We start from the raw sequence: 27,699 nt of genomic DNA, 5'->3' as shown, positions 1-27,699 counted from the left end.
GTTCTGTTTAGAAGAAATGGATTTGGGCTAAGCGTGTGTGAAGTTTTTGTCCTTGTCATTCTCAAACTGCACAAACCTTTTCCCACTTTGTATAGTGTGTATTTGTCGTCTTTAAATCTAAGTGAAAATGCACACGTGTGTGTGTGTGTGTGTGCGTCTTAAGCGAGGAATTCAAGCTGTAATTGAGACATGCGGACAATATGTGTGCTATCGAGGGGATGTTTCATATCATGTGGGTTTGTAATGAGAACCTCTGGTTGCCTACAGAGCCATGTTCAGCAGGCTCTTTAAGGCTTATGTATCTTATGTGTTATTGTGGGCTGAATCACCACAGATCTGAAATGTTTTTGCCAAAAAATGCACTTGTCTGCTTTTCCACTGGACAAGTAATGTGCCACTTTGTGTCGAGCCGGCTTTGTCTCGGCCACACTCGACAACAAACGAGTGCCCGGATCTGCCGTTTTTTTGTTTTGTTGTAATTTGATAATAATCTTCTTGTCTGATTAGTAACTTTGTTTTTGTAATGTAATTATGTTATCCAAGTGAGCGGATTACAGTGACCGCCTAACACTGGATTAAAGGAACTAAGAAAGCACTGAGGACATTCTCATAGTGTCTGTTTCATCCATGCAGCTCCACAGACAAAGGCCCGGGCCTACCTGCTAAGCCCTTCTTTTGATTTGATTGGAAAATAGCCTCTGGTGGAAGCTCTGACTGGATAAGCAACAGTGTGTTGTACTCACGCCAGCTTGGAGCAAGGATGCTGGCACTCACTCCAGTGTGTTTGTGTGTGTGCGTGTGTGCGTATTTCCTATTAATTTGGCTGGCGTGTTGTTGGCACGGCGGGTATGTGCGCTGGAAGTAGGGCAGAAACAAAGAAGCAGGAGGTAATAGACAACACATGGACCGAGGATGGAGGACTGAGTAAGAGCCACGTAACAGATTCTCCCTCTTTCTCTTTGTCTGTGTTTTTCTCTTTGCTTAATGATTATGTGTTGCTCTTTCTGCACCTCCATCATAATCACTTCCTCTCTTCTTATTACTTCCTCTTTGTTTCCACACATTTACTAACTCTCTCAAGCCTCCTTTCTCCCGCATGGCACCAGGTCCTTTTCTCTTTTTGGTTTTCCTCTGCCGACAGTGTCCCCTCACTGGATTGTCGCCACGTGAAACTTCCCTTTGCACCTCGACAGGGCTGGTAACAAAAGTACAGAGTACTATCCACAACGTTTGCTAACTGTAAACTCAGAGACGTGCGTTGAGGAGATGCCATGCTGCAACATGCGGTGGGAAAAAAGCGGCATGATTCCGCTCGCTGTTTGCGTAGTTTGAAGGGTTTGACCCCGGCATTGCAGTCACCAGCTGCCCATTTATTCTGCCATCACGTTACTTAATAGAGTCATCATAAACTGCCACCGCTTCAGATTATTAACTGTTACCCCCCCCCCCCCCCCCCCCCCTTTACAGCGAGCCAGAGAGTTTTATATAGAAGATCAATGATTGATGGAAATCTAATGATTTTCTTCCCCCATCACTTTTAAATGGAGTTGTGATGCACACCTGGACAGATCTACTGCTTCAGAGCGTGTGTGTGTGTGTGTGTCTGTGTGTGTGTGTGTGTGTGTGTGTGTGTGTGTGTGTCATCACATGCTGCTTTTATTTGTGTGTCATCACATGCTGCTTTTATTTGTGGACCAATACTGAGAATGATTCCTCCGACACAAGTGAGCATGTGTGCAACCTCATGTGATTCTTACAGATAAAGATAATCTTGCTTAATCTTCGGTTCGGCACAGACTCTCAGCCCCCTACCGTGTGTGTGCATCGTGTTCTTTCTGTTTTGGATGTTACAAATCACGCTCTCATCTGAAGCCACACAGATCAGAAAGCTCGACGAGGAAACCACATTTTAAAGCAAGACTTTGTAACTTTTGACAGCGGTCACACGGGTTAAGTCAGCGAACTGACACATGAATGTGCTTTATACAGCAATGTTTCGCTTTCTGTGCTCCAACACACAAACTGTGACCACACCGGCGCTCCTCTCCAACTTCGTACACATGATATGATTACATTGCAGCCCGTCTGCAGCGCTCTCACTCAATACTGGACCAACTTTGAAAATAGTTGTATTCACTTGGACACAAAAACATGGGAGAGGAGGGAACACCGAAGTTGGGTGCAAACAATGTGTAAGCGAGGGTAATTTGCCGTGCATAATGATGCAGTAAGCCGTGTTCCTAAAGTAACTGGCGTGTACAGTGGATGTAGCACCTATTCAGCAGGAATTAGAAATCACACCCCTCCTGAGGTTGTGTTATGCTGCAAGTGGAAAATATGACAGAAGCACTTTGTGTATTGTAGCAGAGATTTTAAACAGCCGGTAGAGTTTTGATGAGCTGTACATAATGTAACCTGAGAGTTGAGTCAGTGTTGTGTGAGAGGACTGCAGAGTTAACTCTTATGTGTTGCATTTAAGCTGCAACATTTTCACACGTTCATATGGATCAGATGTTAACTCGTGCGGACGCAGGATATTGCACCGTTTTTAGAAATGGTTAATCTCCTCTTGCTTATAGTGATGAAAGATCAACATACTGTACTATAACATTCCAGGTTGTGTCTGGAGTTGAACAGTATCTACTATATCAGCTCGGTCCACCTGCTCAATCCAAACGCAATAACACTGCAGATAGCAATCAGCTGAGTTATGTTATCTGGCCAGGACAGGCTTAACTCGGGAGATGGATTCAGAGAGCAGGGAGGACTCTTCGCCGTGCTGGAAACAGAACTTCCATGTTGGAAATCCCGCGTTAATGAAAACACTATCCTTGGCGGGTGGCTGGTGTTGATATCCATTCAGTACAGTTCCCAGGATTTCTCACACTTTCACGTTGTTTGCTCTTCTCTCTCTCTCTCTCTCTCTCTCTCCGCTTCCTTCTTTGGCCGTGTAGAAGAACCACTTCAAATGGTGCCGACTACACCTTGTTCCCTTCCTGGCTGTTTTTTCCTCCTGATCTCGTTGCTGACTCTCATCTCTCTGTATCAACATCAAACGCCTGATCTGGTACAAACGTTCAAAGACTCTAACAGTTTGTTTCCAACCTCCTTGTCATCGTCTCATTCCTCCTCTCTCTGTTTACTCTGGGATTTGCGTTAGAAAATACATTTTGTGATGGCTAATCCCACCACGTTTGATTTCTGCGGCAGGGTGATGGCTTCCAGCTGCGCTCTGCGGCATATTTGTGTGAAGAGCAATCTTCGAAAACAAGTTTTGTCTGTGGTATAAATCAGACCGTTAATGCTGTGCTGGCTCGGCGCGGAGTCTCTCGGCTTACATGGTGGCCCTCTGTGTGCGTGTCGGTGCGTATGCCTGTGTCTGTGTGTGTTTGGCAAAACTGAGTGATGATGTTTTTATACCACAATCAAGCCCATTTGCAAACCTTTAAATCAAATACCCTCAAGTGCCAGCACAGCATATTGCAAATTTGAATATGCAGCATAATCTTTTTACTTGCCTTTGTTCTCTGTATTTTGATAGTATTGATCGTGTTTCATGTTATTCTCAACACTGTGATGGCAGCTGTGCGCCAGGCTGTGGAGATGGAGGGTGTGTTAACCTGCTCGGTAGTGTCGGCACAACAGTCGCCGTACAAACGGCTTCCTCACAGAAACTGTCGGGCGCACAACCAACGTAAAAACCACAAATATTATTATTTTTGGATTGATGAAACAACCGAGATGCAACCTATTCATTATTGAGTTTCAGAGGTGTTGAAAGTCCTTTCATCACCGCAGACTCGCCGTTTCTTGTCTGTATGCTAAGCTAAGGTCACCAGCTGATGTCTGTAGCTTCATGTTCGATGTGTCGTAGAACGGCATCGATCTTCACATCTAACTCTCGACAAGAAAGAGTATCACATTTCACAATTTGTTGAGCTATTTCTTTAAATTGCACTTCACTTAAAACCTAAAAGTGATTTTGAAAGAGTCACTAGTGCGACACGTCCTTCTATTAAGAACTAGATCTCCGCGCAGACCTCCGCCAAAGCAAATCAAAAAGCGATGCGCGTATCCGCCCTGTAATGCGGATCAACTCCAAAATGTACCGGGTTCATTCTTGGTCCAGGCTTCACTCTTCCACCAAGTTTCATTAAAATGGTGCAAGTAGTTCCTCCGTAATCCTGCTGACTGACGAACCGAACCAGAAACATAACCTCCTTGGACGATTTCATTGCAGGATAAAATGGCAGATTTAAGCAGATGGATCAAGAGAAATAAAACCTTTATTTATTTATCTATAAAACAAATACTCAACAATCTCCAGCCATTGAAGAAGAGGTGTCTGTTTTACTGACATTTCTTTTGAACATAGATTTCTCTAGAAAATCTATTTTTTGAAACCAAGTTCTCAAAAAACGACCTGGCTTCCTTGGAACTCTCTCTGTGATTCGGGTGAAGGGCACTCCCAAGGTTTTTGGAGTGGCAGCTTTGTTTGCTCTTAACCTCCTGCCGTTTGGAGAAGTGAAAGTTATATTAACAGTGTTCTTTTAAACACTCTTGACCCCTGATGTCCCAGCTGAAGTTGCTCAGCTTGGACCTCTAATTGCTTCTCAGCGACAATGTTCCTCAGCTGAGAGGCTTGTTTATTATAGTGAAGTCCGAGTTATTTCCATGCTCGTTGATTCTCCGGCCCTCTAAGTCTGGAATCAAGCTCTCAGTCCTGCAGTGCTTGTGTACCATGACAACATACCCAGGAAGTGTTTGTTTCTGCAGTTACCTTGACAGTATTGTGAAACAACGTCCTAATGATATGGACATGTGAATCTATTTGTGTCCCCCTTCCTGTCTGTTCAGTTTGTGGGTGTGCACATGCATATTTGTGCTCTTAACATAAATTGAGGCCCGGCTTCACGAACACTGTGATTGCTTTTTAGTTTGTGCATGTTCGTGTTTGTTCGAATGAAGAGGAGCATTTGAAGAGGAGCCATCCAGCTTTAGAAGCCAGATGTCAGAGGTCGTTCCACTTTAGTGCCGCCGATCAATCGCAGGCCTTGCGTAACTCTCCTGCTCCTTTGTCTCTGAAGGAAGTGGATTAGAGGCTGTTTTCTGAGTTGGGACCTAGGATGATTAGTTAGGCCTGTGTAGAATGCGTGCACTCACAGATGCATACAATCACGCACTCGAAAAAGACAGCCTGGATGGCAGAATAGACTGTTTGTTTTTTAGATGCTCGTTATTTCAGTTTCCGCCAAATCATCACAAATGAGATGATGCCATGACGCTCTTTGATGCTGGCACGTCAGGCAACTTTCTTTCCTGCCTGCGGGTCAGAGATGCTGGAAAATCTCCAAAGTAACCAGGAAGTTTGACGATTTCATCAACAGGCCACCAAGAACGTAAGACCTCCAGGTGCCGTTTGGTGATCTGCCAACAGAATTTGGCTGGTGGCGGAAAATCGTGTTTATTTATGTCGTCCAATATCATACAATGTGTCCGAGGCTCACAACAGCATGTAGTCAAGACCATCTTCAGGAGGATGAGGGAAAAGAAAAGAGAAGTAAAGAGATGACATCTTGCAGGTATTTGGGTCAGAACCCAAAAGTTTCACCTGGTGACTGAACGTTAAAGGACCAAAGTGATTACAATTCACACAAAACCACAAACGTCACCCTCATGGTGGAGAAGTCAAGGATCAACCAATTCATTAAGAAGCTTCGTCTGTGATCCGTGAATATCTGTCAGGCGTTTCATGGCCGTCCATGCAGGAGCCGTTGAGGTATTTCTCCACAGATAACTTGGAGGCTAAATGATGATGCCAATGTGCAACAGTTAGTAGATAATTAAAATACAGCAATGATCATTAACCAGCAGATTCCTGTAGGTTAGATGGATAAAGGGCCGCCACTTAGTTCTGGTTGTTTTTTGGTCTTTTCTTTGGCTATAACTTTAATAATAAATCTCATCTCAAATTGAGTCCGTTAGGACGTGTAAGAGACGTCCTAACGGATCTTTGCCTCCTTGTAATTGGTCATTTCCATCAACAACACTGTGTGCATATAAACCGGCAGACAATCGGAGAAGATTATGAGATATTTCATATATTAAATCATCTCTTTACAATGAGAGACTGAGCGTCTGTTTCCTCCAGCCAACGACGGCGCTGGAGGAAACAGACGGCTGACGGCTCGCAATAGATGAACTGAGAGAAGTGCCCCCTGATCAGACCGCATAACGACACCATACATCACAGACCCAGCCACAGGCCTTTATACGGCCTCAGTGAGCCTGTGTAATATATATATTTATATAGATATATATAGATATATATAGATATATCTATATCTATATATATATATATATATATATATATATATATATATATATATATATATATATATATATATCTCTCTCTCTCTCTCTCTCTCTCTCTCTCTCTCTCTCTCTCTCTCTCTCTCTCTCTATTATATATATATTATATATATATATATATATATATATATGGTCCTGTACTTCACATACAGGTTAAAGAAGCTTTATTTTCATCGCATTAACTCATTTTCCAACTTCTGAAATCAGATTATTGTAACCAAACAATTATATTCTTACCCTTGACGTCCCCCGCCTCTGTTTCTTCTCTTCTCTTTTTCGCTCTCCTTAATGTTGAAGTCTGGAGAATTTATTGGAGATTAACTTGTCAGAGAAGGCTTTTTCCACGGCTCACTTTACTACATTCATCATTCATACACATAACAGATAGCATTCCACAATTTATCACTGTGGGCCATGTCCTCATCAGCAGGTGTGTGTGTTGCACGTGCACGTCTCCTCGCGTACTGTACCTAACATCACATGTTTGTGCACATCTCTGCGTGCACATGTTCATATCTGTGTGTTTGTGTCTGTTAGAATGGTCTGTGTCTTAATGGGCAGAGATCCACACACACACACATTTCCACATAACTCATTCAGAGCGACACACACAAGTTGCTCTGGAAGCTTTCAGTCACAGACCACATACAGCCGCTTGTATGAGCGTGTGTGCATGTGTGCAACACATTGTAGGCGAGGTAAGAGGAAACTTTGATCCAGTGAGAAGGTTTTGAGTTTCTGTTGATTACAGTTTTTTGCAATCGCTAAAACACCTTTTTTGTAAACATGGCTCATCTGTCTTGATTCTCTTCACACCAAAACATCTCCTGCAAAGTGAAGCTCTATATTCAACAGTTACATAAACACTTATCAGAATCAAACTTTTGCACCACATGGCGCACACCTTACTATTGACCGAACATCTAAAGCACTCAGGCTTCATAGTAACAGTTCTGTCTGGAGAGATTCTGCAGATTGTTCAAGTCTACAGAAATATGTGCAGAAACACAAATATACTTTTAAAACAAAACCTTTTGGTTTTTCTCCACAACAAATCAGTGCAACATGTGCACAGCACACAGAAAAGAACACTTTGAGTCAAATGTATACAGATAAAGAAATGATATTGTAAACATGTCCTCACCTGAGGCCGGCGGCATATCGGCCAATTGATCCATTTTGAAATGCACAAGTGACTGAAAGTAATGTCAGATTTATGAGAGACGTGTGCAACGCTTTGCAAAAAGTGACATGTTGAATTGCAAATTGGTTGCAAAGCAGAAAATGTGCTTCATGTGTCAAAAACTGAAGCTAATAACTTCAAACTCCTCAGCCAGCAAAAATACACCGAGACATCCAACTGATGCTGACTAATCAAATCTAATGTATTTGTATAGCCCAATATCACAAATTATACATTTGTCTCAGTGTGCTTTACAGACTGTACAGGATACGACACCCTCTGTCCTTAGACCAGGGGTGTCCAAACCTTTTTCACTGAGGGCCACATACAGAAGGATATACGAAGGGCTGGTCCACTCACATCATACTTTTGAGGTATATTGCCTAAAAAAAAGAATTCAAGGAGTAGTGAGGATGAGGGGAGAAGGGGATGGATATATCTCAAGCTTGTTAAACAAATAAGTTATTGGGCTTGTTAACACATCAACTAACGTTAGTTAGAAAATGTTATCAACTTTAATTGACTGAATTTATTGAAACATTTAGCTTATTAACATGAATACTGTGTACTATATGTGTTAACTCTCCTATAATGGGAGCAGCGTTGCACTCAGTGGGAGCAGTGATGCTGCGCTTTGGACTGAAGGATGCTGCAGGTCAGGAGTAAGTTTGGTGTTTGAGATACGAAGGACATCACAGAGATGCTGTCGCTCATTTTGGTTCTCAACCTGCTTTTGTTAACAGAGTTAACAGAAAATGTTTGCTCAGATATTTGAGTGGGGAAGTGCGCAAACATGGAGGGTCACTCAGCTCATGAAGAGGTCGGTACTTCTCTTTCAAAAACAGATTGATTTCATGATCTCAGGGAATAAAACCGCTGCAGCACGGAGCCGCGACTCAGCCAGCGCACATCAGAACTGTGGAGTGCGTCCCCGTATTCAGCATCGACATCAGACAGGAAAGCTTGAAATGATCTGTGGTTAAGTCCTCGTGCTCGACTTATGTTGTGCCCTTTAGACTCCTAAGATCAAGCAGCTCTTCCGTAACGCAAAGTTATCGTCAACTCCCCGCAAAGAAAATGAACAGCTGTGTGGTGTCTGTCGCATCTGTGCTCTCATCACATGCAATCAGTAAACATCTAAAGCACAAGCTTCATCTGACACGTGATGTTTTAAGTTAGCAGACAAGTCAAAACTGTGTTTCTGTGTTAGAACTAAGAAGTACAAAACATTCAAGCACAAGTTTCTATCTGAGCCATATTCCATTATACTTTTAGAATTTGCTGCGGGCCAATTAAAAATGGACCGCGGGCCGTAGTTTGGACACCCCTGCCTTAGACCCTCACATCGTACAAGGAAACACTTCCTAAAAGAAACCAACAATTAAAGGGGGGAAAATTGTCTTCTACAATATTAGCTGGAATGGAAATTATACATAAAAAAGGACTTTGTCTGCAACAAATTCCACTTCTGAGCATCATCATGACTCAGCAGTTTGAAGTGCAGTCAGCTCCGAACTCTGATCATAACTGATCGATGATACGTCTTTAATTTACTCATTGTCTCTCTCTCTCTCTCTCTCTCTCTGTCTCTGTCTCTGTCTCTGTCTCTCTCTCTCTCTCTCCCTCTCTGTCTGTCTCTGTCTCTCTCTCTCCCTCGCTCTCTGTCTCTCTCTCCTTCCTCTCTCTCTCTCGCTCTCTGTCTCTCGCTCTCTCTGTCTCCCCCCCCCCCCCCCCCCTCTCTCTCTCTATCGTTCCTTCTATCCTTTGTATCTCAGCGCCAGTCAGATATTTCTCTTCTTAGAGTTCTCATAGTTATTTATGCCATGTATTAGGATGCCTGCAGCTGTCCTGGGCATAAGTAGGCCAGGCAAACACATGCACTTGTACACAATCGTACACATGCAGAAACACATGTGTGCACAGAGAGAGAGCCACTGAGAAGTAGGGCAGTAAAAGCAGGCAGTTTTACCGAAGCCCTTGGATGTACGGAGCAGACTGTCCCAGAGGAGCATCATGTCATAACAGTCCTGATTGCACAGCATTTAGGAATGCCTGCAGCGTTAACCTCTCAATGATGAGGGGTCGCCAGTGATGTCACTACCCCTCTCAGATGCCCCCTCTCAATCTCACACACACACACACACACACACACACACACCCTTACATTCATTCCCCTCCGTTGCCATCTCTGTATGGTGTGGGGTAATTGTCCACAAATGCTCTGTGGTGGCAATTAGACATGCAAGATTTAATCTCAAGCCAACCACTTCCAAAAACACAAAACTGTATCCCGCTGAAAACTTGAGACGCTTCAGTTGTCTTTTGTGCTTTGATTGATCTTTTCCTGTATTTACTTTTGGGGTAACTCAGTCTCCCTACGTCTGCCCTCCTCCAGGTGCAGTACAGCGATGCGCAGAGTGGTAAGGATTTTGTGACCTATCTGACCCTCTCCCCCGTGCAGATGACTTTCCACGGCACTGGGAGCACCCTCCAAGCCAGCCATGACCAGGTATGTGTGTGTGTGTGTGTGTGTGTGTGTGTGTGTGTGTGTGTGTGTGTGTTCATAAGTCCATAACCTGTAGTTTATGCACAGCTGAGGGTAAGAAAGGCTAAGATGTAGTTAGCAAAGATAAAAAAACAAAAACAATCTTCAAATGTTCATTTATTTTTTATAGTAAAGTACATCAAAGAACTTGTTTGCAAACTGCAAATCTTCATCTTCTTCTTCTCCTCCTTTTTCTTCTTCTTCTTCTCTGATTATTGGCGGATCTCAAACCAACTTTAAAGGGGCATACCGCCACCTACTGTATGGGAGTGTAGAGGCAGTGAAAGCAATAAGGCTTCGTATTATAAGCCGATCATTTATTAATTATATTGTACATCCCTAATGTATGATATATAATAAAGGTATAACCCAGGTAAAGATATTTTGCAGCAACTTTATTATTATGCATGGCAGAACACAAGTTGATTTGTAAAAAATATATATTTATTTTAAGTAATAACTTGAAATGAAAACACACTAAATTGAGAAAAGTAAATGTCATTAAAACTAGGGCTGAAATAATTGTTAAGAAATATCTAATTGTGATTAATTTGATATTGATATTTTGACACATAATTTGCCTTTTATAAATGGATATTGCACGAGTCCATATTGCGATTTCGCTAAAATTGCAAACACATTCTTCAGCCCTAATTGAAATGCTGTCAATAAAGCATCTATTGCTGCAGTTCTAGTGTCACATGTCTGTGACGACCCAATAATGGCCGATAATATCAACTCCAGTCTTCAGGTCCTGCTGCTGGCTCAGTGACGTACAGCATGTAGTGTATACAGTGTAGTATATAGGGCATGTTGTGAGGACTTTGGCAGCGGTCTCATCCTCTAATTAACGGAGAAGCCTCGGCTCTGTGGCTTTATTGTTAAGCACCAGGGCATCACAACCACCTGTGATAATTACCACTGATTGCATTTCTCCTCGACAAGCCTCCGCTCCACCCACACACAGCCGCCACTTCTCTATGATTTTCAATCCATCAAAGTAATCCCCATCCTGAAAAAACTTGCAGCGTACCCCTCGTTCTCTCTCCCTCCCTCTCGCGCTTTCTCACTCACTCTCTCTCGTATTCAGAAGGAGGCTCTTTGTCTTGTGTTGCCCAAGCAGAAAACCAGTTGCTTACATTCTATCATCTAAACATAGGACGCCCCTTTATTCAGCGCCCTTCAAAGCTTTAATAAAAGGCCGGCCCGGCCCTGAATGGGACAGCTGACAGGGGGCTAGTGCCGCCACCGCTAACTGAGAACCAAGCCAATATAGGCCAGGCAGGTCTGCGTCCTCGGGACCTGTTGTTGCCAGGAGCACTGGGGCATGACCGACTGTTAGAGCGGGCCTTTCTTTTCCTCTTCTCAGTACAGTGAGGAGTGCGACCACAAAGGGAGCACCTAACAATAAGGGGTCACCCTCAGCAGCCCCCAAACCCCAACACTTGCAGAACAAAGTAGGCCTGAAGGCATCACACATTCGGTCGACTCTGCCGTGATGGTGCGTGGACGCTGTTGTCGACACACTAATAAGGCCGTAGAGCTACCTGTGATCCGATGGACGTTCCCTCGTGTGCTGCAGACGCTCAGGCCTCCTGTTGCTCACACATTCACATCGATGGCTCGAGTCTCTGAGTTGCCAATTAACGGTTCACTATAGAGCCACGTGTTGGCCTTTGCACCCACACACACACACAGAAAAACACACCTTGCACTCTTATCTGTGTATGTAGACTAATCTTAGGAAAGGACTGCAGCATGATTCATTACACATCTCTGTGGGAATTCCTGCTTTGTTATCTGCGTAGTCACGGAGGTTTGCGTCAGGTAGACCAGAGATATTGATAACGATCAGCAGCCAGAGGAAATCCTCTCCGCTCCTCTACCCATGATGTAAGACGGAGAGATTCATATATTACTCTTAGAAACTGTTGGTATTTAGTTTGATTTACAGTTTTGTGTCGTTAGCAGTGTTCCCGCGGATCCTTAAAAAGTCTTAAAATGGAATAATGTAAAAATAAAACCTTAATTAATTGGTATTAAATTGTCCTAAAAATGCTAAGACATGGGAAGTAGGATTTTATTAATATTATATTTTTTCTTACGTTGCATTATAAAATCTTAAAATAATTGGAAACATCTTTTTATTTAATGTAATTTAACAAATGCCATAAACGTCCCGCAGATCCGGCGAAGGTGGAAATAATTTTAGTCTTTGTTTCGGTGTCAGGTTTAATAGAAACATGTCGAGTGTCTTCAGCCGCCACGTTAAACGAGTATAAAACAGCGACCTACGTGGTGCAAAGACGTCTTACTAGTTGTTGTAAGATGTAATGTGATCAGCTGTTGAACACTAGTAACAATAGAGAGCATGTTTACTATAAACACACTCTGCAATTTGTGGCAAATGAACATGCGTCTCTCTCTCTCTCTCTCTCTCTCTCTCTCTCTCTCTCTCTCTGTCTGTCTGTCTGTCTGTGTGTGTGTGCCCGGACGTGTTTGGTAAATCTAATTATTAAAAGTGGTGTGAGAGCACCAGTAGCTGAATAACGCTCCCTCTCCTGGTACATGTCACACTCCTCTCTCTCCACGTGGCACAAAGATAGAATATAAAATTATAAATGTGTGTTCCTACTGACTCCCTGCTAGTTAATTACTTGCTACCAGCGTGACCCTTGTGACGCGCTCGCAACTGCTCAACAATCACGCGCTCGTCAAGCTGACGTTTGAGACTTTAAAGCCGGGAATGGAACAGACGATGAATCACGTCTCCGCTCTGGCGGCACCAATCATAATCATAACGTTTTTACTCGAGCACTCACTACAATTATGCGTATGCGACTATTTTGTTCTCAGTCTGGACAGTAAACATTAATGAGAGCAAAGTTGTTATCAGCTATTTTTTTGTTCCAAAGATCTGCTCTTTATCAACAAGTGCAAACACACGCGGAAGCAGCGACACAGAAACACACCACAGTGCAGAGATGCAATAATCTTTGGCCTTGTGCAGACATTCCTGCAGGGCCTGTATGTGTGAGAGATGTACAGCTGAGTGCTCTCTCTGACCTCCTGTGCCATCTCCTCGGTGCCATCTGCCCAACACATGTGAGCCCGAAGGATGCTTCGCTGGCTGGGACTCGCCTGCAGCCAAAGATGTTTGTCAACATGTTTGGCTGTAAAAGATTTTTAAGTTCTTAAGTTACAGTATTAATATCCTAAACCAAACAGATAAGAAGGAAAAACCAGCTGAAAACAATGTTTAACAATATCTCATGTTCTCATATTCAGCTGCAGGTTTTTATGCAGCTTGTTTAAAGCCGTCGAACTTAAACCACGACAGACTCTGTGACAGACGTGCAGCCTCGCTCTGCTCAAACGCTCTCAAGGTCATATCAGTGTTTGGTTAAATCTGCACTCGCTCAGTTGATATCTTCAAGTTACACGGACAAATTAAAGTCTGTGGCAGTCGGGTATGTTTTATTTTTTTGACGGCACTAGATGCTTTTTAGATTTCTGTTTTTGTTCTGCAGAGCTGAAGTAACTCTCTGGCAGTCCCTCTGTGGCGGCAGTGGGACACCAGGGGGGCCGAGGCCCACTGAGCTGTGTGCGAGGTGTCGCTGGTCCAACATGAGCGGCCCGCAATCGAAGATGACAGGGTGACTGTTGTCTGCCACCAGACTCTGTCTGTGTTTGTGTGTATTTGTGTGTGTGTGCGCGGTTGCTTTGCGTGCAGTAATGTCCTCAGCTGAGCCTCCCAGGGGCCCTGTCTCCCAGATTGTCAGCTGTGGCTGCTTGGGTTTTCTGCAGCAAGAGCACATTTTGGCTGATTTGATGTGACATGGTGAACATAGTGTATCAGGATTAAAATGTGTTTTAGACGTTCAGGTAATGAGGCTTACTTTTTTACCTCAACAAAGGAGTGAATGTTTTTCGGCTCCGTTTGTCTGACTGGCTGCAGGATTACGGGAAAAACTTCTGGCCCGACTTTCATGAAACTTGGTGGAAGAAAAAAAACATTACATTTTGGAGCGGATCCAAATCACGGGCCGGATACACAAATGATGTTTCACTTTCATGACATTGCAAGATAGGGCATTTGTGCTGCATTCATGTGGTGTCGGAATAATAGGAAGAATGTGTTCCTTATGTACGCCCCCTGAAATCGGAGCAACAACAGACATCAGCGTGTTGGTAAAACACATCTTCTTTGTAGCGTCCATGATGTTTCCATTTTACAACTTAAAGCTCACGAACACACCGAAGTCGAACGATTTCCCAACGTGGAGCACTTGAATGCACCACTGGACTTTGCTGCACTCGCAGTGCGATTCTAGTTCAGATTCTCTTGTACCAGCCTTGCCAGGTCTGTTTGGTCCCGAGAAATGTTGTTTTGTCTCTTCTTTGTAGTTTGTAATCTAGCTAAGCAAAGGTTATGTTTATCCTGTCTGTGAACAGACTTCATTCATCAAGGTCGTCTTGTGATTCCCCTTGTGAAAAGGCCTTTCACAGGGCTGACCTTACTTTACCGAAACACCATTTGGTCTCATGCTTGCTCTTTTGACTGTTTCTATTATCTTCTGATGCCAGCTTCACAAACACTCACAAATAACCAACTCATCAGGTCTCCAGATCTCCCTCCAGCAACAAAACATTACACATAGGAGTTCTGCTGAAATTACATCTGACCTTGTCCCTTGTGTGTGGATGTGTGTGATGAAGACACAAAGGATGAAGGAACAGGGCTGTAGGGGGAGATAATGAGCACCAGTGGTGAGTGCATTTATTTTTTGAAGTTGCACTATATGTCGTTTCAGCATCGACATCGCAACAGTCACATTGCAGGACGTGCGATGTCAAGTAAGGCAAATGAACTCAAACACATTTTCTTGCTGCTTGATACAAAAGCAGAACATTTTATATGACTAATCTCCAATAAATCTGTCTGATGGAACATAATTTACTGCGATGTAAGACTTGTGGATACACACAGTGTGTTGCTAGTGAGTGATGTGCAGCCTCTACATGCACAGCCAACAACTCATCGCAATTGTTCTTCATCAATTCATCAAACAACCCAAGCACGCCCCTTTAGTCGCCGAGCACAACCGGAAAATGAGCGAGAAACGGGAGAGAAACAGAAGAAGGGAAGATGTGGTTGCAAAAACAAACGTAAAGTCCGAAGTATGGAAATATTTCTGCTACAGAAAAGGATATTGAACAGGTTCTTTGTCGTTATCTGGTGAAAATAACTGCACTCTGTATTTATTGCAAAAAATAAATACTGCAAATTCAGTTTTTCTAATATTACACAAGTTCCTGTCTTCATTCATTTGGCTTGTTGAAAGTAGGTTTGAGAGAGAAGAGTGGTGGCTGCACAAGGGTAGATGGGTCTGACTCACAGCGTGGAGACTGCTGGGATGGTCTTCAGAGATCCCCTGTGGAGCTCAGCAGAACAGCAGGAGAGGGAGCTGCAGAGGGGTGGAGGGTGTACCGGCCCCGTGTTTGAAGTCTTCCTCCCCGACCGCGGCGCAGACGTTACCACAGGCTGGGCTTCCTCTCAGGGGGTCCTGCAGGAGTGTTACCCAGCCAGGCAGCTGTCGGACAGCCTCTCCTCCCTCCTTATCTGTCCCGTCTGTCTCCTCTTTATGTGCCAGTGTTGTGTAACCAAATGCAGCACCTGGACGTATCCTAAATCACTGTGTTGAGAAAACAGGGCAGTGGGACCTAATCTGCATCAACATGGGCTCAATGCTTTTTTTTCAACAATGTCTTTTTTTTAAAAGAGACATGTATGCATAATTACTGAAATCAAATACAATAATAATATACACGTTTTTGCGACTAATCCATTAGTCGTTGAAGTAATTTTTGTTATGCTAAAATGGCAGAAAATTATGATTTCAGCCTCTCAAATATGGAGATTCATTGTGGAATCACAGAGACACTTTATATTTCACTTTATAGATCATTGCAGGACAGAGCATTTGATCAGGAGTTTCTCCGTAATCCTGCTGACAGAAAGACAAACAACCTGAATAAGACTGTTATTATCAGTAAGTTTGCAGCAGGTTGCACATGTCTGCAGAGATACTTAACTATAATGAGCTGACATCACACAGAGACCTCCCCCCCCCCAACACACTACCTTTCAACTCCTTGTACCTTGCTTCCCTCACCCAGCACTTCCAAAGTCAGACCCACCCGACCCCTGCTGCTCCCCTCACCCAACCCCGCCCTGTTCCCGCCCTGAAGAGAGGACAAAGTGAAGCATCCACAGAGCGATCCATCACTCCCGCCTGTCTTCCCGCATGCCCTCCTCAGGAAACACCTTTCATACCAGGAGATTAGAGTGTGACTGGAGAGGAGAAGAGCAGTGAAAGAATGATGGAGGAGGAGGGAGAGGTGGTAAACTATCCAGAGAGGAGGGAGAAGAGGAACTGCAGAGAAATTGATTGAGTGGGGAGACGTGAGATTGATGAGGACAGGGAATGAGAAAATGGGAGATAAAAGTGACTGTCTTTTTTTTCCTCTTTGCGCACCAGAGGAAGCAGCGTCCAGTGTGGAGAGAATAAACATGAACTTGCCCATTAGGGGACGTGTTGATAGCTCCAAGTGGCCCCTTGGAACATTAGCATGTCTATTAAGGGCTGACATGGTGTGGAACTGAACACACACACACACTCTGTCTAAGCAAAGAAACTCGTGAAAGCACGGCAGTCCTACCGGGTCGGACCTTAAAACATTTTCATATCACTTTCTACACGGTTGAGTTTAAAGTCGAGGCCGTCAGATTAACGGCAGCAGCACAAGGTAAAGCATGCAGAGAGTAACGTTACTGCCTTCTACAATCACGTATCGATGTATTCTCTTAATCTATAAACTCAAAACAAGTTAAATATCAGAGATGTGTTTGGACGTATTTGGACTCTTGACAAATTTTGAGCTACTTTTCATATACGCCGGCATACGTTTCTGCCATACAGAGCTGTGTGACAGGGCTGTATGTCTGGCGTGTCGTCTGCGTCCTTCGAATGATCACAACTTACCCTTAATTTATATCAACCTATTGCCGATATTTCGTTTGCGCCAGCATACATTTCTGTCATACGGATATGTGTGACAGAGCCTAGCTAAGTAAAGCAGTGCATCGTCAGCGTAGCAGTGGTGAGAGATGCAATTGAAGTGACTCAGCAGGTTGTTTAGAGCAGTGGTTCCCAAACCGAAGACCAAGCCAAAATCTCAAGGCACACCTGTGTTCATATCCGGGCAAAGTCCCCTCTATAACACATAGTATCACTGTTATCACTCTGTGAACATTTATCTAGTCCTTGTAAGAAGCTATTCTCCTTCACACTAGCAGAGAGCTTTTGATGTGTCACACTCTAATATTTCCCACCATGCACAAATGGCTAAAACGGGTTCACTTTGACAGATTTCTTTTTTTTAATGATTGTTTTATTTATATTTAGGCCAAAGCATATAAGATAAGATAAGATTGTTTCTATATTGTTAAATAAGTGTGTAGGACAAAGTACCAATACAGTACAGTGTTTCCCTGCGCTGCGCCACGCACGGACCTCATCCAGCCCAGGCAGCACCCCCCAGAGCAGTAAACCTAGGAGAAACACTGAAGTAAATTACAAACCTTGTGTACAGTTAAATGCAATAGGCCTAATTGTTTCAAAATCCCACGGCACACCGGGATTTGTCTCACGGCACACCGTTTGGGAACCACTGGTTTAGAGGTAACATATTTCAGGAGAAAAGGATGGGACCCAGGATTGAACCCTGTGGAGCTCCACCAAGTAAAGGGGCAGATGAGGACACAGAGTTGTCTATGGCGTCCTCAAACTGTCTGACAGATAGGACGACAACATACTGAGAGCACTTAAGTGAGAACGCACTTATTGAGCCGTTCAACCAGAATGGGTTGATCAATGGTGTCAAATGCAGCCGTTAAGTGAAGAAGCACCAGGGTAGAATGAGTGCCAGTCAGCCGGCATGAGGAGGTCTTGTGTCACTCCTAATAGTGCGTTTCTCTGCTATGTTGGTGACGAAAGCCGGATTGGAATTTATTAAAAGATATTGTGTCCTTTGAGGACCTCAATGAGCTAAGTGTGTTGTTTGTGTTGGATCTTTAAATAGGAGGGACACTCGCCATCTTAAAACCACATCTAGAGCTAAGAGATTAATAATCGAGAGTAGGCTGGAGCCCAGGGTATCAGGACCTCTTTCAGGAATTTAGAGGGGATTACATCTAAAGTGCAGGAAGACAGGTGTATATAAAATGCAAGATCGATTACATTGTGTAGAGAGATGGGGGGGGAACTCAGACACTATTACGTAGGTTGCTTGAGCAGTGTGAATGAACACTGACCTCCTGAGCAGACAGCGCACCGGCGTGCACGTGACTCCTGCCGTGTTTTAAACACCTGTGTCGAACCTCAGACTTGAATGAACAGAGAAATGCATCACTCTGTTTCCATCCACCTGTTTTTATTCGCGTTTCCAATGTGTCCAGTTCTAATAATACATCAAAGAGTATAATGGTTTTCTGACTTGAGAATTGGCGCCACCTACTGCCGGTCTCAAAGAACCAACTCCTAATAATCGCATAACGTTAGTGGATGAAAACGAGCATTCATTTGCATTTTCCTTCGTCGATTATCTCGAAATTCGGTTAATATTTGTGATACATTTGTTTGGAAACCTGGCTAGTTTTACTTTCAGGCCTGTATAGTACCATGTTGTACAGGATACACTCTGTCACCCATCATCAGTAACCCGTGTATAAAGGATGATTCAGCAGCAGGCTCTTCTCACAGAAACAGTGTTTACCCACATGTGATGGCTAAGCAGATGATAACAGATGATAACTTCTGTTCTGCTCTTACGAAAACAAAAGTGAAAAGTATGTGTTAGAGAGTAACTCGACACTTTTTAGTTATCAACGATGTGTAAAATTGTCTGACATTTGAGTATACGACAGAGCGTGACAGATGTTACCGTACCACACAATTCAGATTAAATTCCTTGACGTGGAGTTTATCTAAAAGCTGAATTGAGATGTGAAACCCCATAATTACCCTCAAGTGATGGTACATGCGGTTAGATTTTTTTATTACTGGCAGTATTATGATTGTAATCAGATATTGTTTTAGTTTTTTTGTGCAAATAACTAGTTTTGTTCAGGAATATCATTGATGACAGGAAGTATCATTAATATTCCCTCCCTGTTGGTTTCTGCGAGCTGTCCGGGTGATTGCTTTAAGGCACCCGAAGGTGTTAGCTTCATTATCACCTCCATGCTAAGAGGAGCAAGATGTTTTAGCAGTGGCCTTGCAGCCTTCAGTGCCGTGAGGCTCTGTGTGTGATTTCCCACACACACAAATTTGGCAAGGATAAAGGTCTCCAAACTAATCGCACCTCTCCTCCCTCATCGCCCCCACGGGAGGCATCAGCAAGCCAGGCTGCTAATTCGCTACCTGCCGCTCTTTTGTCGCGTCTTTGTCTCATTATCTTAATGTCATTTGATACTGAGTGATAGCTCGCCTCGCTGAAAAGGTCCCCAAGATAACGGCCGGATATCTCTTCTTTTTTTCTTTCTCTGTTTTGCAAACTCCCAGTGACAACATGTGAGAAATGTCACCTGTGGAAAAAACACCTTTTCTCACACCGACGTAGTTAAACACAAAGGTTGACCTTCTCCCTTTGTTTTATAATCAGCATTATGTAAACACTTTTACTGTCTCCTTATTGTCCAAACTATACTGCAGTAGAGGAATGTTAAAGGAATACTTCACCCACATAATGATTATTTATATCTCAAGTACTCTCCCCGTGTTAGAATTCTTAAAGAAATCTTAGTTTTTCTCGAAGAAGAATATTCTTGACACATTTTTGCTAAAATCATACTATTTAAAACATGTCTCGTCCTGTTTATGTTTGGATAAAGTTTTGCTGTTGTTAAATGCCATTTACTTCAACTCCTCGAGACTTTTCTCGTTTTTGGTTCTTTGTTCACCTTAAGACTTGAAGGTGACACAACGATCATTGGAGGGGTGAAGTATTGCTTTAAGGCGCCCGTAGGACAGAGGAGACGAGGACGCAGAAAACTCTTGTAAAGTTGCACAATGCATCAAACTTCTATTGTGCAACTTTCCCAAGTCAAAGCTCTGGATTTGAAAAAGCCTTTTAACTCGATATGTGACACACGTCTTGTGGTTAAGATCTTCAAAGAATTAATCATAGAGCGCTCCAAAAACAAATCACACACTGACAGTAATTGCAGGAATACCTCTCGGGCATAAAAACAACCACACGTGTACACAGACAAACACGCGCGCGGCACAATGTCCTGTATTGTTGGTCGTAATATCACTCTTTGCTTTCCTCTTTAATGAAATCTGATCTCGCAGATGCTTGGATGATATTTGTTTTATAAAAGTTGTTTTTAATTTCCTTCGCACACAATATGATTACGGTGGGTGTTTTCGCTGACAGGTCCGTAGCTGTGCAAGAAGAGGCTCCACCCGCCTGGTGATTTATTTAAGCCTAACTGCAACCATGAGGCAAAAAGATGAGCCTGGCTTTCACGGCAGCCATGAATCGGGTCCTAAATGACCCTTACTGTTCACCGGCAGGTAACGACGCTTCCAGCGGTGGGAGTCGGGTCGTTAATGTCCCGTGTTAGGATCAGTGCTTTCTCTGGCTGCGTTCTGAGTTATGGAGATGAGCGTAGCGACTGGGGAATGTTTTTCTGTCTGTCTGCCCCCCCCAACACACACACACACACACCACACACACACACACACACCACAAGCACCTTCCTCTCATCTGGATGTTAACGCATTCTCAGGCCTCAAACAGCAGACATTTTGAAACACTCAAAACAACAGCCTCGTCGGGGGTTAACACCAGTTACGATTAAGGTGTCACACACTCCTGCGGTTTGAGTAAACAGTGTGTGTGTGTGTGTGTGTGTGTGTGTGTGTGTGCGCATGTGTGTGTGTGTCCATCTCATAAGAGTATCTTCATGCTCTTCCAAATCTCCTCGGTAAATAAAGTCAACTTGTGATAGCTTGTGTCTTTACGTGCACATCCAGCCCGACCCTTTGCATTTGAAGGAGATGAGAAGATTAAACCTCACCGTCACTGCCGGAGTGTTTGAGGGAGAAATGTCAGTGAAACAGGAGAAGCATCGCTTTTTTTTATTTGAGGGAAATGAGCTGTTCTTTTGCGTGTCTTAGCAAAAGGCCGTCCTGCTCTGTGGCAGCTATCTAAGCATTTATCTGGAATATGATCTGGTGAATGACACTACAATGTACTCCAGCTGCACAGTTTTAGTTTAGATTTTCTAATATGAATTTAGCTGTTTGTTGGACCCTTATGTGCCGGGACATCCTGGAGTCTCCGCTGTTGCCCTTGAAACTGCTCCCAGCCAACAAAAAGTCTGACATATGACCCCCATAAAATGCGTAATTGTTGTTTTACACTTTGTTTGTTTTTTATGAAAATGAAATGTAACATTTAAAATGAGATTTTCGAGAGGTGCTGGTTGGCAGTTTCCCATGTTTTCACTCTTTGTGCAGAGATAAGATAAGAAGCTGCTGCAGCTACAGCTTTCCCGAACAGATGTTAGTGAAGCAAGACAGAGAATAAAACATCTCCCAGAAAGCCAAGCTATCGGTTTAGCACGATGATAATTGATTAGAACGTCCATCAACGTCCATTTAAAGGAATATTTCCCCCCAAAATGCTACTTTTTATATCAATTATTCCCCCTGTGTTACTTTGATACTCTCCCTTCGCTGCTTTGTGTCAAAATAAAATATGTTTTTCTTTCCCTTCATATGCTTCAACAGAGTCTGTATGTGTTGCTGGTTTTGATTAGCTGCTCTCAGCGTCTTCTGGACGATGTGGGTAGAAAGTATTTGTAACAGTCAGGAAAACATCAATTTTAAATCCATATGTAACTCATCTGGCATTGTTATGAATGCACGGACGAAAGGAAACCACAGAACGGCATTATCTCAACCATCATTCATCCTGCTGCACAGCGCACACCTCGATTTACCATGAAGGCAGCGAAATTGTGTTTTGATTGCACTTCTTGCAACAGCGTTTTCCACGACTTTCACATCTGCCCACGTGCACACACATGTTGTTACGCTGTAATGACTTTCACAAAATGGTGTGATTTAGTGTACATACTTTAGAGCGGTCTAATGCTGCATAGTTACTAAATAAACATTTGTTTTAGAGGCCCAGTTTTCCTCCGGGACATCTTCTCTATTCCTAATTTCCCTCTACTTCTCCCCGTCTGTCTCTTTGAGTCTCACCCTCACCCCCACATGCACATCTCCCTTGTGCCCAGTGAGTAAACGTGGAACCGTGTGAGCCTTCAGGAGGACTTTGAAATGAGACATGGCTGGGACATCAGAGGACTCTGCCACTCTCAATGAAGCCTGCTTGATTTATAAGAGAGCAGAGAGTGGGGGGTTGTTTCCAGAGGCACACAAGGCCATGAGGTCCTCCATTAGTACCCTGACCCCTGTTTCATGGGACCAACCGCTGCATAAGAGGAGAGGGAGGAGAAGAATGGAGGGATGGATGGTGGACATGGGGGGGCTTTTCTTTCTTTTCTTTTTTTACCATCGAAAGTCTGCTATTTACATTTTCACCGCAGAAATGAGAAACCTTAGCTCAGTCATTTGTCAGTGGCCTGTGGTGTCGAGACTCAAACGTCTGCTGTTGTACCTGATCCCTCGCTCGGGGCCGGCTCTGCTCCCTCTTTTACGATTCTCCTCACAGTTTTACTGTCCGCAATCTAATTAGCTGTGTCTTAATCACGCGTTAAAGCCTTCCTGGTGTTTACTGTCTGTTTGCCGTGCTGTAAAAATGTGTGAGGTGGCTCGTAAAGACGTGCCCACAGGATTAACTTCTCACTTTGCTTTTGTGGATAAAATCACAGCATCACTGACGAGTAATGGGTTATAGCCGCTGAACTGCAGCAGTTCGTTCTTCACCCGCTTCTGATTTATGGAGCGAGATGAAATCCCCTCTGTAAACCTTTGACTCTAATACGTCAACAAAATGAAAGGAGAATGTTGAACCTGCTTTATCCAATGTTCGCATTTCTGTTCCGGAAATGTCTCTTTTTTTTTTCTAGAGATTTGACTTTAAGCGACATCTTCTCTGTCTGAAATAGTCGCCGATATCACTTATTTAATTCCGCTTGCTATCCAACAAAGAGAAGATGATGTCGTACTGCTTTTATTTAGCGTGTGAGGCCCTCCACGCCTTCGTCAATCTGCGTCTGCTCATCACGTCAGCCGCTCCGTGTTCGCAGATTGAATCCATAACATGTCTTTGTTTGTCTTGAGATCTCTTTCCTGTTGTTTACGAACACTTTGTGACTTTAAACTAACTCGGTAATGGCTTTATGCTAACATTTTAAAACATATGACATATGTTTCCAGTGTGCATTACGTTTCTTCCCCATCGTCTTCCATCTTTGGCTAGTTAGTGTGTCCCGTTCATCAGAAGACCAGCCTTACCCTGCCTCTTGATATAAGCATGCTGGAATTTATTGTTTTCAGTAAACATGCCTTACACATAATCTGTCTTTGTAGTACACACTGCCAGTTACCATAGGAACATAGTGGGGCTTTCATAACGCTTCAGGGGCTCCCTGAGGCACAACGGCTCTCAATCGACCCCCGTCACACATGGAGTTGAAGACCCACTCAGTATTTCTTGGGATTTAAGGTACAAGACAAAATGTCCATCCACATCTTATAGGCCCAGCGAGCATGCTGGGTAATGAGAAACAGTCACGGGCCTTGTGCGGATCCATAGCAAATTATAAAACACCGCAACAGGTTTTTACAGGCGTGTCCCTTGTGTGTACGAGGTGATTAAACGTCAGCGCGGAGAGGAGCTCAGGGAGCTGCAAGGAGGAAGAGACGAGAGGAAGAAGGTGTAAAACGCCGTCTGACTGCGCGTCCTCTCTTGTTACCGGAAGTCCTGTCCACCAGACGTCCTCTCTCATGCACACTGCTGTGTCTGACGAGGGCTCGGATGGAGGCTTGGGGATTATTGCATGCAGCTGGCGGCTGTCACAGTGAGACACTTAGCTCCTCTCCCATAACCCTGTGTCTTAACCCTTTCATATACTACATCCCCCGAGTTCCTCTTCTCTGCCTTTCCACACCTGTAAGTCTCCTCTGTAAATCTTGTCGCCCCTTGTCGTCAGTACGCTTCAAACAAAGTGCTTATCGGATAACTGTGCAGTGTCCGAACCCCCGCTTCTGTCAACAGCATTTTTCCACAGACCAAAAAGAAACATTTAAAATGTAAAATGACAAACGGGACGGTTTGAGAAGAGATCCACTGTTAACCTGGCCCGACCCGATCCTGTTCTCAAGAGAAAGACACGTTTCATGTTAATCACGTTCAAACCTTAATAAACCTTTCCTCAAAAGATGTTTCCTCCAGTACAGAGTCTGTTGAAACACTTACATGATGAGACTGAACTCTTAAGATGTGTCGTCAACTAAAACAGTTCTGATGACTTAAACTAAATGAAAATGTGCCGTCAAAATGAAAACTGCTGTAAAGTGAAGTTGCTGCTCTGATGACTTATCGAAGCTTCATTTGTTCGGCCAATTTTGAATACAAACGGTATTTTAACTTCCTACACTTACCCAACGAGGAAGAAATAATTGGATTCCAATTTTAACGGAAGTGCTGATAACAGCCAAAAATGCTCTTTGACATCCAGGCTGATATCCTCATTAGTGATTGATGCGGCCACTGCAGTGTCTGCACTGACTGTATTATCTATGCAAAGGGGGGGGGGGAGTGATTAAGACCTTGGATCCTAACTGCTGAGGGCTGAACGTTCATGCAGTAGACAGACCGCTGCTTCTACTCTTACTAAACTTCATCCCCAAACCGTGTGAGTTCGTCATTTTGGACTCAGGACAATGAAAATTGTGAAAAGGATCATGTGGTTGAGAAGTGGAAAGCAAAGTGAGATTAGGAGGCAGAGAGAAGCCCCTCGGGACCGATGACTATCACCGCTGATAAGAGAGCGAGTGGCTGAAGGCCGGCTTTTGTTCCCACAGCTTTTTGTACTCCCCCCCCCACCCCCATAGCAACTTGAGTTCGATTGTTCGGGATTATAGAAGAGTCTCCCTGCGGGATAGAAAGGTGGATCTCTGCAGGTGGAGATGAGGTGATGTAACACCGTCTTTGAGTCACTGGGGAAAACTCATGGAAACACGGCTGTTTCCCAAACCCCCCCCCCCCCACCACCACCGTGACTTTATTATTAGATAAGGAAGGAAATATTTTGATGATCTCCTTGATTTCCCCATTTATGTGAAGCATCTTAAATCCTTTGGATCACTTGTTTCACTCATTTCCACTGCATGGTTCGGCTTTTGGTAGCAGGTCCTTCTTTTTCAGTTTCCCACGGCGTAATGTACCGGCTCAGCTGATCACCGGCCGTGACATCATCCTTCCATCGGCAACCAATGTTGGTCAAGAGCTTATCATTACTTTTAGGGATCATTAGAGTTTACTCAGTGGTCCTGTTGGTGAGTCATCGCCTTGAGGCTGGTTCTCTCTTCTTACCCAATATCTGCTCACGCAGAAGTCCCGTCACTAATGCGTTCTTCATCCCTTTTATCTCCTCATGCTGTTTTTAGTCACTGATTCATCAGCAACATTGGAAAAAGTTAGCAATATCGAGGGTGGACAAACATCGTGTAACTTCCTGTGGGTTGTAGATTCAGGAGAAAAGAGATAATGAAAATGTTTCATAAGAAAAGGGAAAGTGTCATACTTTGTTCTTAGTCAATGGATGTGTCAGTGTGTGTCTCCTCCTGACCTCCAGTGCTTCATGGTGTGAAAGCAGAATAAGGTTTAACCCCCTCCTCTATTTATTTATAATATCCTGATTCTTGGTTTAAATATGTAAATTTAAATTGAATAGTTAATTATAAGATATGAATTTATAGTGTTTAAATATTTGTTTAATACACGTGTACAAATAATTCACAAGTGGTTTTAAAACAGTTCAGATATGCTTTTAGTGTTTGACTCCAGTTCTTATATTGTGTAAGTAGTTAACACCTAAACATCGTGTGTGATGAACCATTCTGGTGATAAATGCTAAATAGTTGCTCACTTTTTGTTGCTCTTATCCCATAATTGTGATGTTATGTATCAAAAATAACCAAACTCAGCAATCTGTTTCTGGACTGAGTTTGATTGCGGCCTTCGAGCGCGTTGTTATCTTAGAGGCCGTCTCCGGCTGTATCTGCTTTTCCTCCGAGAAGCTTTGCTGACAGGGCAGGAGTTTGGTATGCTGAGGTGCTTCTGCCCCTCGCCCTTTGCCCATATGTTTTGTATTACGCCCTAGGAGGTGCCATGCTCAGCAGCTCGGTGATGGGAGGGGATAAAGCAGGCCTCTCCGGCCCAAATGACGCATGACATGGCGCTGCGCCCTGGGCTCTTATTTATGGCTTCCCATGTCAGCGAAGGCTCGCTCCCCTGGGGAGCCCCACGGCCGTTACCCGCTAACTTAGCTCAGCCAGCCTTCAGTGCTCATCTCAAGCCTGGGAGACACAAAGGAACACACACACTATCTGCTGCAGGAATGCTGATCACCATAATGCTGCAGCATGCAGTCAGATAGATTTCCTCATACAGGACTCCTCCAGATCCCACGTTTAATTAATTAATCTAAGAACTGTGGTATTAAAATGTCTTAAATCAGTATTCCAAAAGTCTTAATGCAAAGAGAAGAGAAGTAGGATTTTATGAATCATTTATTTTCTGACATAATAGGTAACATCTATTTAGAACTTGTTACATTAAACATTAAAGTTACCCGTCTTTTGAGCGGCATTATAAACTCTTGTATGTAACTTGTCTTCAGCTGTGGGGACACCGCTCACAGAGAAGTGTATTTAACTACAACATCCACAGTCGCTTCACTGTTTCACAAGAAGCGAAGTGGCACGTATGAAGTGATACTTCAAAAGAATTAACGTCATGTCAGGCTACAGCTCGAGCACTGACAGGCACACACTGCCTCTTTTATCAACGCCTCTGATGTGGAAGAGGATGTGAAATCTGGAGAGAGAGTGAGGAAGAGATTTGGGGAGAGGATCTGAATACCTTTTCTCTGTAGTTACTCAAGAATCCATGTACATATCACACCGCATTAACAAATAAGACTCATACAGTGCCAGCACTCATGCACACACAGGTGTTCTCCACGAGCTATCCGGAAATATTCCAGTGATCCCCGTCCAGAGTTTTGATGTGGGTAGAAGGAAAATAAAAAGAATTTAGAGGAATGAAAGCCAAGAGATGAGAAGAAGCTCGAGAGGGGATGACAGAAGTATAAAAGGAGAAGAGAAAATCTGCAATAGATCATGTTTAAAAGAATTTAATGAACATCAGAGAGAGATGTGGCGGTGGTGGGACAACAGGGTTAACACAGGACAAAAAGATGGCCGGGGTTTTCTCTTCCCTGGTATCTCATGTTTCTTTGTGCTTTGGGGAGTGAGCGCAGAAAGAG

At 43.6% G+C, this 27,699-nt stretch overlaps 1 protein-coding gene across 1 annotated transcript in view; it reads left to right on the top strand.

Moving 5' to 3' along the window:
• stau2 (staufen double-stranded RNA binding protein 2) overlaps window positions 1-27,699 on the top strand; it is a 79,535-nt gene that overhangs the window by 43,236 nt on the left and 8,600 nt on the right. The window contains 1 exon segment of the mRNA XM_029457767.1: window positions 9,951-10,064. Coding sequence (XP_029313627.1) covers window positions 9,951-10,064 — 114 coding nt within the window.

This window comes from Cottoperca gobio, chromosome 20 (assembly GCF_900634415.1).
Source record: "Cottoperca gobio chromosome 20, fCotGob3.1, whole genome shotgun sequence".
Classification (NCBI taxonomy): Eukaryota; Metazoa; Chordata; class Actinopteri; order Perciformes; family Bovichtidae; genus Cottoperca; species Cottoperca gobio.
This window is presented reverse-complemented; position numbering and strand designations above follow the sequence as displayed.